This window comes from Hippichthys cyanospilos, chromosome 19 (genome assembly GCF_059441005.1).
Source record: "Hippichthys cyanospilos isolate Australia breed blue-spotted pipefish chromosome 19, RoL_Hcya_1.0, whole genome shotgun sequence".
Taxonomy (NCBI): Eukaryota; Metazoa; Chordata; class Actinopteri; order Syngnathiformes; family Syngnathidae; genus Hippichthys; species Hippichthys cyanospilos.
Window position 1 is genome coordinate 7,917,616 of NC_142387.1, and position 17,728 is coordinate 7,935,343.

Below are 17,728 nucleotides of genomic sequence, written 5' to 3' on the forward strand. Positions count from 1 at the left end.
TGGCATTTCATCTAAATTACAAAAAAAAGTTATTTAAGAAGCAAATCATAATGCTACACAAAAGGTTTTTACAAAAAGGAAAAAACAAACATGTTTGCAAAAGAGTAACGGGGTGCTTAGAGCTACATCATAACCTCTATAGCGAAAATAAATCCTATCACTGTAAAACCGATGATATAATCACAACATAGCATAGTAATACAATGCATATGATGGCTATAGATGTACTACATATTTACATCTTCATTTAATTAACAGAGAAAAAATATTAGCAACCAAACAATGCATTTAAAGACTTCTACACTTGAATTGATGATTAAAATGACAAACTTTCCTAAAAAGCTTTCAAAAACACGTATGCTGAAGATTGAAAACTACTATCTAGTCAAAGTTCAGACCCAAACATTTTATTCAGGCTTGTGTGCAAAAAACTTGTCCACTAATGTTGCTAGAAAATCTGTCTCATGTTATATTTTTTTTTTAGATCAGGACAATTCTGAAAGTCAGTAAAATCTTATCGGCAGTTTAAAACAGGGAGCAACAAAAGCTATTTCAGGCTTCTTTTAATATAGGGCATGTTTAGGCAGGACCTTTCAAGGATTACGCCACAATTCTCCCAAGTAAAGTTGATTCAGGTGCCTCAACCGGTTTGTTGTATTTTGAGGTAATCACCAAAGAAATAAATTCAGATTAAGGTGACAAGTTCAGGTTGCACAGAATGCAAAACACCCATGAATCAAAAGTGGCTTGAAAATTGTCCGCAAATAACATGAATTTTCCATACACAATTTAAATAAATAACGACACCACTTGTGGCTCTGTCAGAATTAATAGCTGTTGGACAAGCTCCGACATAAACAACAAAACATAATAGTGAAATAACTAAAAATTGAGACAACGTTTAAATAAAAGCCTTGTGAATTTTATTCATTTGACAAGCAGCAAGATCATGTTTGTCATTTTTTTTTTTTTTAGATACAATGGTCAGTATGAGTTTTATTACATAATCTTTCCTAACCAGAACATTAAAAAAACATACACACAAACAAGAACTGCAAACGCGAGAAAAGAAAGCTTGTTTTTCAAATGTGGAGCAATCAATGCATCACTGATGCCCCAACTTACTTTTTAAGCCATGGTCTTCTTTTCAGTCACCTCAGAGGCCCTTCTTCTCTTTCCTCGCCAATAACTACAGTATATAGGCATTCTCTTTTGCGTCGTTTTCCGCACACATGATGCACGTGGCACTGGTGATGTTGTAAACAGCTTAAAAAACAGAAGGTGGTTGGAGTGGGAAGTGGTCGTCTGCCTTAACAGGCGTTCTTTAGTCACCGTGTTGGGCTCCCAGCAGAGGGCGACAAACCCCCCAAAATGGATGCATGTGTTGTGTTATTGTGTTTTATGCTTCAAAACCTGCATCGGCCACAGTCACAGTTTAGTGTGGCTCCCGGACTCCATCGCTAAGCGATATAGCTGTACTCATCCGCAGAGGTTTGACTTCGCTCGATGTACTGCTTGTCGATGAGCACTTCTATGCACTTCTTGATCATACTGATACTGGGGTTGAACCTGGCTTTGGATTGATTGATGACCTGGATATGAAGACAACAAAAATTCTTGCATCACCAAACGAAAGGTAGTGACACGACTCCGATGACAACATCGAATCAACCCACCTCTTGTATGAGGGCATTGTGTCTGAGCACCTTGCGGGCTTTCATAATTCTCACTATAGCAGCTTGTAAATACATTTTGCGGTCCTCGTCTACAGCGCTCCTTGTTTGTTCCATCTCCTACACAGAAAACAGACAAAAGATGTATTTTGTCTGATAAATATTTTTTAATGTGCAACGGACACCTTGAAAAACATATTTTGCAACTTGCAGTCAACTGCAAATGACATCACGTGTGCTTGAGGCTTAGGTAAGCCTCTATCACACCCAGGGACAAACGTGAGCTCAGGGAGCAGTTCTTTAGATCTTGTCAGGGTGCGTTCAAGTTCGCCAATGTCTACCTAAAATGTCACCCAGGTTGCCAGACGTTTCCCTGTATTGCTCTTGTCGCAAGGACATTTTGAACATATGCATTAGGTCATGAGAAGAGATATATTTAAACTGTTTTGGCAACCCAACCCGTACGAGATCGAAAGAGCCGGTACCTTCACCAACATTCGCCCTTCGGTGGAATAGGAGCTAGAACGACGAATTACGACTTATTTGTTGGTCATGTGACATTCACAAGCTGATTGGTTGTTACGTGAGCCTTCAGCACCTGAAATTATTTTCAGTTGAAATGAAGCAAATCTTTGTTTAAAGTATTGTACGTAATAAAATATTTAGTCAAATGAATAATATACCAAACATTTTTTTTCCACTGCTGCAAATATCTACAGTGGACAAACCCTTTAAAATTTTAGAGAAGTGTCAAACCTGTGGCGTGTCCCTCTGCATTGATGTTGTGATCTTGAACTTTGTCCTTTTACTGACAAAGGACATATTCAGTGAAAATGTGGAGTCAGCGTCAATCTCCTCCTGTTTGCAGAAAGAGTGACAGACACACATCAGTTTTCTGCTCTGTAATAGCCGAAGGAGCTGGCAAAGCTTTATTGATCAGATAGTACTATCCTCAAATTTTCACCACACCTCATACTGACTAGTATAGGAATAGAATAGCTTTCTTTTCAAATTAAGAACAAATTAATTGGACCATGAAGCAGCTTATTGCTGTTATAGTGCCTCCTTTTTAAAATGTCATATGCCTTTATTTTTAAGTTTTATACAGATACGCATTGTTATTAAAAACATTTTCCAAAAAGAGGAGCCAGAAACAAAAAAACAGTTTTATTGCATTCTTATGTTTAATTATATTTTTGCTGTTGAGTTTATTTATAGGGTGGCTTTCACCATGAGTGACAGATTGTATTGTATTATATATTATATTATATTATATTATATTATATTATATTATATTATATTATATTATATTATATTATATTATATTATATTATATTATATTATATTATATTATAATTGGTGCCATGATAAATTATGATAACGTGACAGGAGACAAAATGTTGGAATAATTGCGTGTGTGTGTGTGTATAAATCATATAAAAAATCCATTGATTGGACAACTATTGACACTTTTATGCAATCACATTCATCCACACACGTGCACACACAAATATAAACAAATCCTTATATGGTATTACTGTGAAACTTGTAACCACCTTCTTTGTAATCTTTGAAATGAAACAAAAGGAGAGCCAGAGAACACCGGAAGACCTTGGTGCTCTCTCCCTCTTTTGCAAAATATTGTTTTGACGAGTTCTTTTTCATTTCCCTGTCCTCTTTTTATTGACAACTCTGACAGACACACACACACACACACACACACACACACACACACACACAAAATGGCACTGCATGATTGATGCTGAATAAAATATGCCGAGTGATGTAAATAAAAATGTAGTCCGAAAGATGAATAAACTTTCACTCCACCTTTTCTGAGTTGTGGTTGAGCATCTTCACATCCAAAAGAGACTTGATGGTCTTCTGCAGCTCCTTCTCGTTCATCTGCGTACCATCCTGCAGCTCCTTGTGCGTCACCGTCTGGCTGTTATTGAACGCGAGGAGCACGGCCATCTGATAGGTGGTCACCATAGCAACGTAGGGCTTGGATAGGTAGTTCATCTTGACTTCGCCTTAAAAGAAATACATAAATGACAATAATCTCATACAATTCTAAGCGAATAGTGTTTGCATAATCCAGGTTGGTGTGTTCTTAGGGAATTGGGTTGATTGATGAGACTTTTTGGTCTGTTGCAGCTGTTTTTGCCTCTCATTTGAGTAGGCTTCATTGTTCCATGCATTGAGGTTACCTGTACAGAGGTAGTGTAGCCAAGTCAGTTTCCTTCCACTGAAGTGCTGATTGTAGAACAATTCAAACTGCAGAAAAATAGGGACCCCAGCATTACCAAACAATGCTGCTTTTTTGACGCTCCACTAAAACAATTTACCATCTGGACACTCTTCTCTAGTTCTTGTGGGATGGCAAACGTGGAAGATGGGACGTGCGTGAGTGGCCAAGCTCCAGCCTGCAAACACATGTGTTGCACTGCTACAAATGTTGCCAGACACTTTGACAGCCTGTATTCAAGTAATTCCTTCTATGCCTGTCTAGTAAAAATGGATCTCTATGGCAGTCATTGGTAGTGAAAGAGGTCTAAACAGGCATCTGGCTTGTTTGCATGCATCTTGAATTGCCGCTCACTCACCTGTAATACGTATATCTGGAAGCTGATACCCAAGTCCACTACAGTCTCCTCCGTCTTGATAAAATTGTTAAACTTGTTGTTGAGGTCAGCACTCACACTCATGTCCGTATACATTCTGTGAAGTTTGCTCGTAAACTCATAGCCACACGCTTGCTGTGGGAGGGGGAGAAACCATGAGAGTTTGTTCAGGGTGTGCGAGCACGTTTTTAATTGTATTTACCTTTAATTTGTTGATCATGGCTTCTTCTGAGTCCATTGACAATGATAAACCGTGTATTAATCGCTTTGCTAGCATTCTGGCATAAAACTGTAAAAATAAGAACAAATAAGACTATTACTTCACATTCTGGCGATACTAAGTATAGGCAAACATTTCTATTTTCATTACAGGATTGAGCTTCAAGTAAAACATCAAATCTTGATTTTCTTTTTCTGGACAATTACATTTTAAATCGATTTTAATGAAAAAAATAAACCGAACAAACACTAATTTAAAAGTATTATTTTTTTAAAAATCCTATGATAAGTATGAGGACAAAAACAATGAATACTGATGAGAAATCATTTTTAACATAAACGTAACATTCAAACTTTATGGATAACTTGCTTCGAGGTCTAGTACATTTATTGTGGCGTTTTAGCAGTAAAAGGTTATTATTTTGTCTAAAATTCATTTATTAATTAATTTTCCGTGTCCAATCTAATACCTTTAGGACAGCACAGTGGAAGTGGAAGCACCCTCAATTTTTGGGTCAAATTCTGGTATTTTCGATGTTACTGAAAATAATGCCATAACAACCTCAGATAACACGAGCTGCTGTTTGCTGTAACAGGCGGTTAAGCTTCCTTGAATGGCTACCGTTTATAGGACCCATACATTTGGCCTTGATTTTTGAGAGAAAAAAAAAGTATGTCTTTTATTTAGGGAATTATGGTAAGAACCATGTACTTTAATGTAGTGGAAACATGTATTATAAATCACCCATCCACAGTGTAAATTCTACAACTTTTGCAAGATCTCAATTGCACAATTTAGCCATTTTTAAAATATTCTAATATGAAATATCAATCTTAAAAAGATGAAATAATCAAATTAGATGTATCACCCAGCCTGAACTCCAGGTCAGGAGTATATACTACGACGACTGAATTTATTAAGTTAATACAGAAGACTGTTCACCTTTTGAAAGATGTCTTTGTCATCTATGTACTTAAAAACGGTGATGAAACTGCTCAGCTTGTCTTCCACCTCATTCTCGGTCATTCCCTTTGCAGACTTCTTCAGGAGATTGTCACAGTATTTGGCCAGCTGCAAAGAAACACGCAGAGAATCGAGATCCTTCAAAACCACAAAACTTTATGATAATAAACAGTATCTGTGTGTAGGGGTAAACTAACCAGCTCTGGGGCTTTACAGATGGACTTGGGCTCTCTGAAATTCACTACAGACGTCAATGCCTAAAAGAAAATACATAGTACTGAATGAATAAAGCAGAATCAAGAAAAAATAAAGTTTGCATAGGTTTTTGTTACCTTATCGAGCGCACTCATGAAGTGCTGATCCCCATTTAGAACGGTGTTAATGAGCTGAACAAATTTACTATGAACTTCGAGCACTGATTCAACAAATAGGGTAGGCATCTACAAGAGTGCAAAAACATAGAAGTCTTAGACACAGTGCAATTTTGTTTGGCTGAATTTAGGTCTGGACTTGAGCACGGCAAACCTTGAATTATTATGAAATCATAATGAAAGTAATTTTTAGATGATGTCACAAATCTGCACATCAACTATTTTGCTTTGAAAATCAGGGTTTTACTACTCAACAAAATGACAGCTGAAATTAAGCAAAAAAATAAATGGAAAATTTTGTAGATTAATCGGATGAAAAAAGATTTAGTTCCTCCCTCTTTTTTTAAATGACGTTTTCTTAAATGGATGGGACAGAAACTAAAAATAAATATTTTAAATTAATTTTATATTATAATTAAAAAGGATAATTACATCAATATTAGGGTTGTTCCAATACATTTTTTCACTTCCGATAAAATATTGATATTGCAGCCAAGAGTACAGAGACACATTTTTTTTTAGGATCAAATGTACTATATAATCTAAGTTACTTAGTTAGAAGTTACTGCATTTCAATAAAATTAAGACTAATTAAAATAAATGCAATAAATGAATGGGTTCTGAGTAATAACCCTAACAGAAAAAAATATTGGGAGATTTTGGATGTTAGACCGTAATAATCTGATCCTATTGGTGGATATCAGACCAATATTCAATATCAATATTAGATTCGGACACCCCCCCTTATCAATACCCAGGTAAAAGCAGACACTTGTAAATATCATATTTTTAAAAAGAGCATGATAATCAGTCTGCATTCAGAGGACAAAATTAATCAAATAATGTTTAATGATAAGAGGCTGACATTCAGACAATTTGGAATATTTTAACTCTCCAAACAATTAATTGATCATCAAAACTATCAATAGTTATCGGTTAGTTGTAGATTATTTATTGGGCATCTAAACATAAAAACTCAGTTAAAAATGAATGTATAGTGTGGCATCACTAACGTTTTCTAGAGATAGGTTACTGGTTCCTCGGATGCCCTCATTGTTGATATGGACCTGCAACTCCTGGATCATGTGCGGCAAACCATTGCACACGGCTCGCAATAGCGTGTACATGTTTTGCATGTCTGGAGGAACACAAACAAAAGTGATTTTCCACTCGGGGAACACAAATTCATAAAATGAATACAGTTCGAAGCTAACCATCTCGCTTCTCTTGTCGAATAATGTTCTGACACTCTGCGTGGAGGAACTGCAGATGATCGGCCACCATCCTCTGCTGGCATTCATTGATAACTTTGGCATAGGAGCTGGGATGCAGATATTTCCGACATCGCATCTCTTCATCTTTCAACCGCCCCAGAACCTGGACGAAGAGATACAAGTCCGTTTCTTTTTCGAGTGGCTCAGGCAGGAACCGACAAAGTATTTGCTTACTTGTAAGGACTGCATACCTTCTCCATATACTGTGAACAGTTGGATTCTTGCAGTAAATTTGAAGCTTCCTGTTTGTAATACTCTCCGGTTTTTGTCACAAACTCCCCTTCGAAGATTTCCTGATAAAACTGTAAAACGATAACAACCACAAATCTGAATGAAGGCCTGCTGCCCATTTAGTTGGTAATATACTATCCCCACATATGTTCTATACTATGTATGAGGGCTGGCCAATAAATTAAAATATTTAAATTAATTTGGCATTTTAAAAAACTAAGATTTTAAAACTAGCTAAATTGTGCAATGGAGGTTTTGCAAAAGTGGCAGAGTGAAAAGTTGTGAAAAGAGAGAAAACTTGCAAGAGTGGTTGACAAGGCATGTTTATAATACATAAATAATTGTGGAATTTAAAGGAATAGTCCACTTATTTAGCCATTTTTAGCACTAAAAAGTTAATATTTTGTGTAAAATTATTTCAGTATCGTCTATTTTAGACACTACTTTTGCATAAAACTTGAAAATATTTGATAAACATAAACATAAATATATATAAAATACTTGGGATGGAATGTCCGGACACTTATAAATGTAAGTGTGTACTGCGATCGGATGAAGGCTCAGGTAACGACCAATCAATCAGGGTTCAGTTTGTGAATGTCACATGACCCATAAGTGAGCCATGATTGGCCGTTACAGAGCCTTGAGCACAAGTGATCTCATTTTCAGCTGACAGCAATTAGAAAAATATGTTTTTAAAGGTATTAATTTAACATTATTATGAGAATTTAGAAAAATATTAATTTAGCTATCAAATGATAAACACAGCAAAATAAATAGACTAACTCTTTGAAGGACACTGTAAGATTTGACAGTTTTCATTATGGACAGCAGGAGCTGCTGCATTTACCATTGTCCATAGTTAAAACAAGCATGGCAACCTCTGGAGAAGTGCCACCCCCCATGTAATATATTTTATCATAACTAGACCTCCGATTATATTAAAAAAAAGATTGTTGGTAGTTAAGAGCACATTTATTTGCTAGTTTGTTTTTTTTATTTATGATCTTATAATTCATTCCTTTTTAATGTAAATCGGTCTAAGTATTACACAGTGTCCCTTTAAGCAAGTTATGCACAAACTATTGATGTTAAGTTTGTTAAAATTGATTATAAATCAGTGTGTATTAATTTTTGTGTTTTCCCATAGGACTTTTTAAAGATAAATCAAACTTTTAAATAAATGTTTGTTGGGTTTATTTCTTTGTAAAAATTGTAATAATTCAGAATGATAAAAGAAAATTGAGATTTTATTTTTTAGTCATATCACACAGCCCTACTATGTTTTTTTTTGGGTTATGGCTGACCTTGAGTTCATCCCTGCAAAAACCTGTGAAAAATTAAAAATGATATTATTTTTACCTTGAGTGGAAACTTCTTTTTGTACTGCTCTACATGAACAAAAGAGTTGATGACCCCGTGGATGACTTTCTGGTTGGGGTTCTCGCCACAACGGTCACTACAGGAGGAAATTTGGTTTGAGCCTTTGTTTACATTTCAAGTGGCTAAGACTGTGTTACGACGCTTACTTTTTTATTTCATTCAGCAACATCCGGATCAAAATTGCTTGAAGAGGCTCAATCATTAGCTTCCTCCACATATCAAGTGCCAACTACAGAATCAAAATTAAAGTAGGTTTCAATACAATTTTACTGAAAAAAAAAAAAACACTGTAGCTTGAGAATGCAATATTAGTTAATACCTCTCCGATCTCCATTAATGGCTCATTCATGTCCACTCCTCCGTAGCCATACTGAAGGTCCGCCTCCGTCAGTTTGTTCTTCTTGATGAATTGTGTGTTGAGATACCTGTAAAGGCAACATTTTTTATGGTGTGTATACCAGTGCATTGCACCTTAAATAGGGTATAAGTACTCTTGAAAATGCAAAAAAAAACAAGTCATGGGATATGTGATTTATCCCACCCCACCCCCAGCTAATTTAATTTTATGCTTTTTAATGCCGTGATATGCACAGCACATTTGTCTTTTCAAATTAAGAGTAAATTAATCGCAACTGGAAGGTACCTATTGCTGAATCATGTTATAGAGACTACTTTGCAAAATGTTTTAAGCCTTCATTTTGTGAAAGTTGTATTTAAATTTTGCTTAAGTGTGCCTGATAAAATACACCAAGAGATACCACTACAAATACAGTCCTAAAGTTTGATCAATTAGACACAGATGGCAAAGCACACTGTTGTTTTTGTTTTTTTTTGTTTTGTTTTCTTCTCTTTCCAAAAATGCATTGAAAACAGTTTGGGGACCACTGTTCTATTGCATGCTATAGTATGAATATTACTCTTAATTTTATATCAGGCAGAAACTTGAACAGAAACAAATAGAGCACAAAAAACTACTAGGTTTTAAACGGACATCAATAATGTTAAGTGAAATGTTAACCGACTCAAAGATACATTTAAACTGTTTAGTGAGTAAAATGGCGGTGAATATATGACAACTGTGTTACCTGTACAAGCAGTCCATATAGTCGGCCCCTTTGCTGTATTCATCCCAGTATCTGTGGTACATTACTAAAACCTTCTCTTCCGATTCCAAAACTTTCTACGATGCAAGCACAGGTAGGACAAATGTTAAAAAAAGACATATAAAGCAAAACATTTCAGATTTGGTGTTTGGCTTACCTTGTACAAATTCCGGACATGATTCTCTAGAAAGACTTTTGTTTCAGTGTATAATCGCTCACCCAAAGGCTCAGGGTATGCGACACACAAGGCATATATATCACTGGGGTCAATGTTCAGGAAATATGATTATCTATGTATGCCGTATGGTAGTGGTTCGTATGATAGTGGTAGATGACTGATACACAACAAAAAATATATATATATTTTTTTTATGATCAGTGATTTTCAATCAATATAGTCATCGCTCATGTTGAAAGAAAAACACATTTGAGGGAGGATACGAGAAACGGTCATTCCACGTTGCTCTCTCCACATAGTCGAGCATCACAACAGCCTTGATTGTCGTTAATAACTTGTTCCATGTCTCGTCGAAATCTACCACCCGTGGCTTCAAGGACATTGTGCAGCCTTTATATGAGCCTGGTAATAAAACAGAAAGAAATTAATTAAAACATACACCATTTAATTGACATATACATTGCTTTGGAGGTTTGAGTTATGTCTGAATAAGAAGTGTGACATTCCTCAAAATACTGGATTAAACCTCTTTGGGGGCCACATCTGGCCCAAGGGGCGTATATTTGACATCTCTGCTTTGAATCCTTAATATCCTAAACACTTAAGTTTGGGACAAGATTAAATCAATTTAAAAAGTACATAAAGACTGATAACTGAATTGATACTACTGTCCATCTTGAGCCTTGTCAACGTGCCCTTGAGCAAGGCACATAATCACATAAACAGCGTTGAAATTATCACTTTTATGTTGCATTCGTGTAATTTGGATTATGGGGAATGCGACGCATCCAGCAAAAACGCGATCGCACAATAAACCGTGACCCTGTTGGGTTAAGATAGTGTAAATGACCATCACAAAAATATACACGTCAGGCACCGGCTTGCTGCTTAGCTTCTTCTTAACGGCCGCTGTTAATTAACGTTTGTGCAACATGACGTGTGTTGTTAACAGGTAAACTTCTCGAAAAAGGGGGCAGCCAAGTGAAAGTTAGTGACTACCGGAATGTCAATCCCAAAATAGGATGGCTAGCGAGCGGGCTAGCTAGCATCTCTCTCGCATGCTACTCCTCCCGGCTCATTTCCACGGAAGGCACCAGCTAGCAGCTTCTCGCCTAGCAGGAAGCTACAGGCAGCGCAGCTATCGCGAGCAAATGATCGTCTACTTGCGCGATGTACCTCGTTTGGCACTGACAGCCCAGTAAACAAAGTCAACCATGTCCGGGGATAAACGTCCGAGTTATACTTACCACTGGACAGTAAATCCTTGCTCTAAAACTCAAGTTTCTACGCTGTCACAGGCTTGATGTGTTTCACTGCTCTTCCCTGCCTCTTGGGTTATACCATTGACTTTCAAGGGGGGGCATCGTAAGGTCCGAAAATGTTTCTCCAAAGTTGGTATATTTTTAGGGTGAAATATTTATTCATTTATTTTTTTCAATGATAATAGTGTCTATTTCGCTCACAAAAAGGGAGTCATAGAGTCTACATATGTTTCGGTTTAAGACATAATTAAAAACTTAAATGTGTGGTACCGCCCAGCACTACGGAAAGTCGAATGTTCAAACTTGTCACAGGAAAAAAAAAAATCAAACTCTGCAAATTTCCAGAATCGTATTTTATTAATCACTTGGGTCCATAATATTGTATGAAAAGGGAGTGATCGTGGAAATTACCTATAATTAGTTAACAAGCAATACCCAATAACTACCCGACAAGGTAATGATGTCGCTTTATTTAAATGTAATATCAACATACCTAAAATCAGGGAAAATAAATGAACAATTGAAAGGATAGCATTTAAATTAAATCGAATATAGATACAAACTAATACCACTAAAGGAGTGTACGGAGGTGTGGAGCTGCCCATGTGAACTAAACAACTTTTGCTGAAAGTCGTTTGAACGTACTGTACAAAAAAAAAAAAAAACTTCCAAAAGTACGTGTTGGTTAATTGTTAAAAACATTGCATGTTTCCCAACAATGTCACTGGATACTATCAGACTTTGCACGTATTATTATTATCATTAGTAGTAGTAGTAGTAGTAGTAGTAGTAGTAGTAGTAGTAGTAGTAGTAGTAGTAGTAGTAGTAGTAGAAGAAGAAGTAATAGTAGTAGTACTTGGCCTACATTATCCTAATATTTTCGAAAATTAAATCAATTAACATAATTAGTCAAATTTATGTTTTTTTTGTTTGTTTTTTTGTCAATTTGTTCTCGTAATGCCACGCGTATGCGCATAGAGGTATGCAGAGTAAAAATGCACTTAGCATTTAGCCTACAAGTAAATACAAGCCTACTTGTAAATATGTTCAAATGATATTGCCATCTCAAAATCCTTACTCCACTTTGGCAGGTCTGTTGACGGAGAAAATTGCACAATGGGACATAGTGCTCATAGTTGAAAACATAGGAATGACTCAGTAAAGTTTCAAACCAATGTTTATCATAAAACAGGACTCAATTTGCTACCAGTGGGGGTCATTTTGTTCATGGACATCAAAGAACATCATTAAAGTAAACTTCACTGCTTTGTGATTGTGTCATTCTTTACCCAGAAATGTATTGGTCATCTTAACTTGAATGTCTTTTACAAAAATTGTTTGATGATGTGTGGTTTAAAAAGGCATATTTATTCGGTTTTCTGCTCTTACATGGCAAAATATATTGCAATGTTTAGGTTATTAAAGGGATGATCAGTAATATTTTGAGTGACTATGTGGGACATTTGGTGGCATTACGGTAATGTAGCACATGCACTACAGTGTCTCAGAAAGACCATGCTTTGCAGACTTATGCCAATGGGGGCAGTGCGCCAACAAATGACAACAGATGGACCAGCAAAAAAATTGTAAAATCGACACAACTGGCTCCAAGCACCGCACAGTACGGACTCCATTGCTAAAATTCAATCATTTCCACACGTTCTCTCCATAGAACCAGGATAAGTTGTATGGTGATGCCTTTGCTGATATTTTCTTTGATGTTTCCTGGGTGACTTCAAATGCATAAAATAACTAAAGTCATCTCAAGTCCCAAACATTCTCTGCCCCTTTGTTATGATACATTCTTGTTTTCTGCATGGAGTGGAGTGCTCGAATTTGACTTAAATTGTGTTTTTTCTTGTGTCAATGTTAACCATGACACAATTTGGGGTACTGTACTGTACTGATACAATGTTCATAGCTAATGATCTCATTTATTGTCACTGCAGCATGTGTGTGCAAAATGTTTTCTTTTTCCTTGGGAGAGCTTTGCAAAAAAAAATATTTAAGAAGCACCTCTTTATATGAGTTTATTAGAAAGCTGTACAGGAGTTTGAATATGATACTAAACCTTAGAATCAGGTTTGTTTGAGATAGACATTTCAAAAACATGCAGGATACCAGGCTTCGAGGACTGGAGTTTGACACCTCTGTCTTAAAGTCAGACGTCAGGGTTTGTGTTTTCCCGGATATTGACAGCAGAGGGCGACAGTTGCCTTATTTTCGTACGTGGATGACTTAAACTGCACAGAACAGTTGTATTTAAAAAAAAGTGTGCAGTCCAAAAAGACAAACTAGAATTTTGACAAACCAGAAGTAATTAGTATTACTTCATGATAGATGATTATCCTATGTAGGCAGTAGAATCATAACAATATGTTTATTTGGATAATCAATTGGAAGGACCGTGTTAATAACATTTGAAAAAAAGAACCATATTGAAAATAACAGCAGTTGAACGGGCCACTTAAAAAAATAATAGCAATGTGGAGATCACCAATGTAGAGGTGATCAATGAGAGTCTGAAGTGATTACAGTGACAATTTAAAAAAAAAAAGGTCACCACTGTGTAAAGAAAGCATCAGTAGGCCAAAAGAAAATCAAATAAACATTTTGTGGATTTTTTTTTTAAATGATTGTTTGGAGTTGAAAGGCCGCAGAGAGCTTGTCGTCAATTGGGCCAGGACCCTGCTGGACAGGTTGCTTATTACTAAGTAGAATATGACAAACTCCATGCCAAGTTCCCAACAATGATTTCATCCCACTCTCTAAAAAAATGTAATTGAAAGTCTCATATGGTTAATAAAGTGCCAAGAATTTGTGTTTTGAATAAAACATGAAAGAAAGAAAAAAAACCCTACCCTGACTCACAGTGAGCAGCGCTTGTCCACATTGGAGTCCAGTGATGTCATCATGATGTCAATGACTCTAATTGTAAGTTCCACAACCCTGCCGCTGACTGTGGCATTATTTTAGTCTGTGAGAAGACGCGGGAAAGGACACACTCTCTTGAAAAAATCCTGGAAGTAAAAAAGGTATGGCTGTAACTGGCGATGAAACAGAAACAGGTATGTTTGTTTCCTTACATATTTCCCTGCACTAAAATAGCAGCTTTTTTTCATCCAGCAATAATCTCAGTTTGATTGTTGAGCATTTTTATACTTGGTAGCAGCAATAACAATTGAAATATGGGAAACTCACATGAGGTATTGAATATACTGTTATATATTTAAAAATGCCAGAGTTAGACTTGGATTTTTACAGTCAACTTTTGCCTCTTTTTGACACTCTCCCTCTCCTTCAGTGAAATGCTTCACTGCTCTGCCCACGCAAAGCAAATAGCACCAGTTGCTGACGTCACCACTGTTCCTGGTAAAGGTCTCCACAGTATGTAATACAGCGAGTAAGATGGAGACTGACGTCAGTGGCCAGCCTTGGTGTGATTCTATTGAGTTCCTTTTGCGTAGCAGCGTATTTCTGAATTAATCATCCATGTGTTGAGTGTAATGAGGGTAATGGGGCTCTGCCATGGAAACAATGATAGAAGGAAACGTAGATTTGAACAAGGGCCCTATTACGAGGATAATTACAAGGATTGTTGACTGAGACTAGTTGTAGATCTTAATCTTGGGAAAAGTGAGAGAAAAAAGAAAGAAAATGTGTGATTTGGATTACAGTTCAAGTTGTATGGGTTAAAGCAGAGGTGTAGCGAGGATTTTTATTTCTGTTGGGTGGCCAGGGTGACACAAAACCTCACCAATGGGATGCATGCATCACTCTTTATCATGCTTAGTCAGGGTTTCATGAAGTGGAATAATGTTATTATATCATTTAAACTTTAAATATGAATCACTTGCAACCCAAAATGTTGAAAGAGGCATATTTATCCAAAATAACAAATCTGTATGATTCATCAAAAAAAATAAAAAACATTAAGCCTTAACACAAGCCTTGTAAGTGAAGGCAACACATTCTGTAAGTGCCTTTATTAGCTATATTTGCCAACTATCAAAATGAGTAAACAAAATGTCTGTGGCATGTTTGTAAACCATATAAAAACAAAAATAGAGTTCCCCATCTTTCCATTCTCATACATTTTTAAAAAAGCTTCAGGGAGCCACTGGTGCAGTGCTGAATAGCCATATGCAGCTCTGGAGCCACGGGTTGCCAACCCCTGCTGTAAGCAAACTGCATGCATGTAAATGTAGCATATAAATACCATCCATCCATCCATCCATCCATCCATTTTCTACAGGTGATTACCCCCAGTTATCGAAATTGTAAGGAGAGGTCAAAAAGGTGGCCAGAGGAGGCACAAGAGGTTGCCCAACCCTTGCTAGCAAGTAGCTCCACCCTTACTTTAAAGTCCACCCTGTTATGTTGTTGCAGGCTCTTCAGGTGAGCTTATTGGCACCAGCTCCATTCTGCCGCTAGTTGTAGAACAGACCAGCACTCACGGCACTCAGAAGCATTTCGAGGATGTGTCGCAGAAGAGGGAACAGCGCTTGATGAAGAATAGGTATTCATCACTTATTAGGGCTGATTTCTGACACATTTGCTAATGAATGTTGGAATTCATTTGAAGAATCTTAAGGCTGGTATTTCGCTTTGAAAATGTGTTGAGGGATGTATTTCTTTATTTTTCAGTTCACTGTTTAGGAGATTCTATTGTACACTGCAATTTTTCCCAGTTAAAATTGTTAAAATCCCTGTTTTTTTATTTTTATTTTTTTATTTTTTTAACTTGATTTACTTGTAGAAAACTATGGGGAGCTACTTGCTTGTTTCAGATTCCATTAAACTTCAAGACATGCTGTTGACAGAATTTTACAAAACAAAAATGTGTGTTGTCTATATTTATTCAAAAAATAATAATTGCTACAAATTTGAAAGGTTATCCAATAAACAAGGTAAAATACATTTCAACAAAGTTGATGTATATTTTTTCTTACAACAAAAAAATTCTCCTTTACTGAAAACAATTATTCTCTTCAAATATCATTTATTGACTATCTTGATTACTAATGATCATCCTGAAAAGAAAAGAAAAAACAAAAACAAAAACCAAATTGAACCATCTTTAATCTGTATTAACATTTTTTTTCACAAGTTTAATTGAAAATCTGCTGTTAAAAATACAACATAGAAGGGAGGACACAATTAGTGAAATGGATTCCATGTCTTGAAATATCAAATAAATAAATAAAGAGGTCGTAAAGGAAAAAAAAAAGTTTCTTTCAATCTGTTCTATATGCCACATTAGTCTAAACATGGAATTCTGTGTTTGTGGAAGATGAATAAAGCAGGCTGATGTTGACTGAAAATGACATCACAGTTTTTCAGGGCTCAGGTACCGACCAATCTCATTTGAATATTGTAAATAAAATATTTTATGCCCTATTCCACTGGTCTAACCTGATAGTAATAGCCTGAATGATGTGTCCATTCATGTCCATCCGTGTGACTCTTCCAGAGAAGCGGCCCGGGAGTGTCGACGGAAGAAGAAAGAGTATGTTAAATGCCTGGAAAATCGTGTGGCAGTGCTTGAAAATCAAAACAAGACTCTCATTGAGGAGCTTAGAGCCATGAAAGACATCTACCGACACAACGCCGAGTGATCTTTATCATCTGGAAAATTGAAAGTAGAAGAAACCGACAAGATCCACTGTAAAACACCACGCAAAAAAGTATGCCAAATTTGTGGTGATTTCAATGTGTCTCTCATGCACTTGCAAAGACAACATACATTTGGTATCTTGTTAGTTGTTGGAAAATCCAAGTTGGTATAGGCAAATGTTATGTGGATAGTTGGAAGATCAAAAATAAATGTATATAATGTTTTGAATGCATTTGCTTGAATAAAGTAGTACATCCTGTTTTTACCTACACTCAACAAAGCCTGCTTAACCCGAAAAATATTTTGTATTGTATGTATTTGTAAGTATTGGCAAAGAAACTATCTAAATTTATAGTGGTTTATCTAATGTGATGCTTTCATATATTAATATTTAACAATTTATTACTTTTCTGTCATTACTATCCACCTTGTTGTATTTTCCGAAAACTAAGATTGAATCTCCATGATTGTAATTTAAAGATGATGTTTTTTTGTGGAATATAATAATGTATAGTTTCACGTATATGACTTATGAACATACATGATAAGATAAGGTTGAAATATTACCAAATAGTGACTTGTAAATAATTTGTGCATACTTCAACACACTCAAGTATTGTGCGCAGTACGATAACGCAGAGAAGCTTTAAACGTTTGGCCAGAGAATAGTGCTGTTTCATAAAACGGACCGTGGTTGACGATCACGGGAAACGAGGAAGAAGCAAAACGGAAGTACTGTACTTTAACCTAGACGTCGCTTCAAGCTAAACAACTCCGTTTCGCTTTTCTGCCATATTGAATGTGTCGGATTTCTTTATCGTATACGCAA

The 17,728-nt window shown here is 36.2% G+C and overlaps 2 protein-coding genes across 3 annotated transcripts; one reads left to right on the top strand and one right to left on the bottom strand.

Annotated features, from left to right (window-relative positions):
* Positions 1-900: 900 nt before the first annotated feature.
* cul2 (cullin 2) lies at positions 901-11,354 on the bottom strand. 2 transcript variants are annotated; one of them, XM_088401819.1, is made up of 21 exons: positions 11,268-11,354; positions 10,284-10,422; positions 10,000-10,102; positions 9,825-9,919; positions 9,059-9,164; positions 8,886-8,968; positions 8,719-8,815; positions 7,317-7,427; positions 7,066-7,228; positions 6,865-6,989; positions 5,813-5,920; positions 5,678-5,737; positions 5,460-5,588; positions 4,500-4,586; positions 4,280-4,432; positions 4,022-4,099; positions 3,884-3,950; positions 3,504-3,706; positions 2,430-2,531; positions 1,677-1,793; positions 901-1,592 (listed from the first exon to the last, which is right to left on the bottom strand). In XM_088401819.1, exons 2-21 carry the CDS (start codon positions 10,400-10,402, stop codon positions 1,461-1,463), a joined length of 2,238 nt encoding a protein of 745 aa, XP_088257945.1. In that variant the 5' UTR covers positions 10,403-10,422; positions 11,268-11,354; the 3' UTR covers positions 901-1,460. The 2 variants fall into 2 exon arrangements, with proteins under 2 accessions (XP_088257945.1, XP_088257946.1); XM_088401820.1 differs by lacking the exons at positions 901-1,592; positions 1,677-1,793; positions 2,430-2,531; positions 3,504-3,706; positions 3,884-3,950 and adding an exon at positions 3,716-3,883 and having other exon boundaries at positions 3,980-4,099.
* A 2,881-nt stretch (positions 11,355-14,235) lies between these two features.
* LOC148407781 (cyclic AMP-responsive element-binding protein 1-like) lies at positions 14,236-17,186 on the top strand. Its single transcript, XM_088402168.1, has 3 exons — positions 14,236-14,350; positions 15,672-15,801; positions 16,756-17,186. The coding sequence occupies exons 1-3, from the start codon at positions 14,320-14,322 to the stop codon at positions 16,898-16,900; spliced, it is 306 nt and encodes a 101-aa protein (XP_088258294.1). The 5' UTR covers positions 14,236-14,319; the 3' UTR covers positions 16,901-17,186.
* The last annotated feature ends 542 nt before the right edge of the window (positions 17,187-17,728 follow it).

Bases quoted from the DNA above. Each gene is read 5' to 3' on its own strand.
- LOC148407781 (XM_088402168.1), top strand. From the start codon at position 14,320: ATGGCTGTAACTGGCGATGAAACAGAAACAG. The intron at 14,351-15,671 runs GTATGTTTGTTT...ATGTTGTTGCAG, and splicing joins TGGCGATGAAACAGAAACAG to GCTCTTCAGGTGAGCTTATT. The intron at 15,802-16,755 runs GTATTCATCACT...TGACTCTTCCAG, and splicing joins CAGCGCTTGATGAAGAATAG to AGAAGCGGCCCGGGAGTGTC.
- cul2 (XM_088401819.1), bottom strand. From the start codon at position 10,402: ATGTCCTTGAAGCCACGGGTGGTAGATTTCGACGAGACATGGAACAAG. The intron at 3,951-4,021 runs GTAAATTGTTTT...ATTTTTCTGCAG, and splicing joins TAGAGAAGAGTGTCCAGATG to TTTGAATTGTTCTACAATCA. The intron at 2,532-3,503 runs GTGGAGTGAAAG...TTCTGCAAACAG, and splicing joins TCAACCACAACTCAGAAAAG to GAGGAGATTGACGCTGACTC.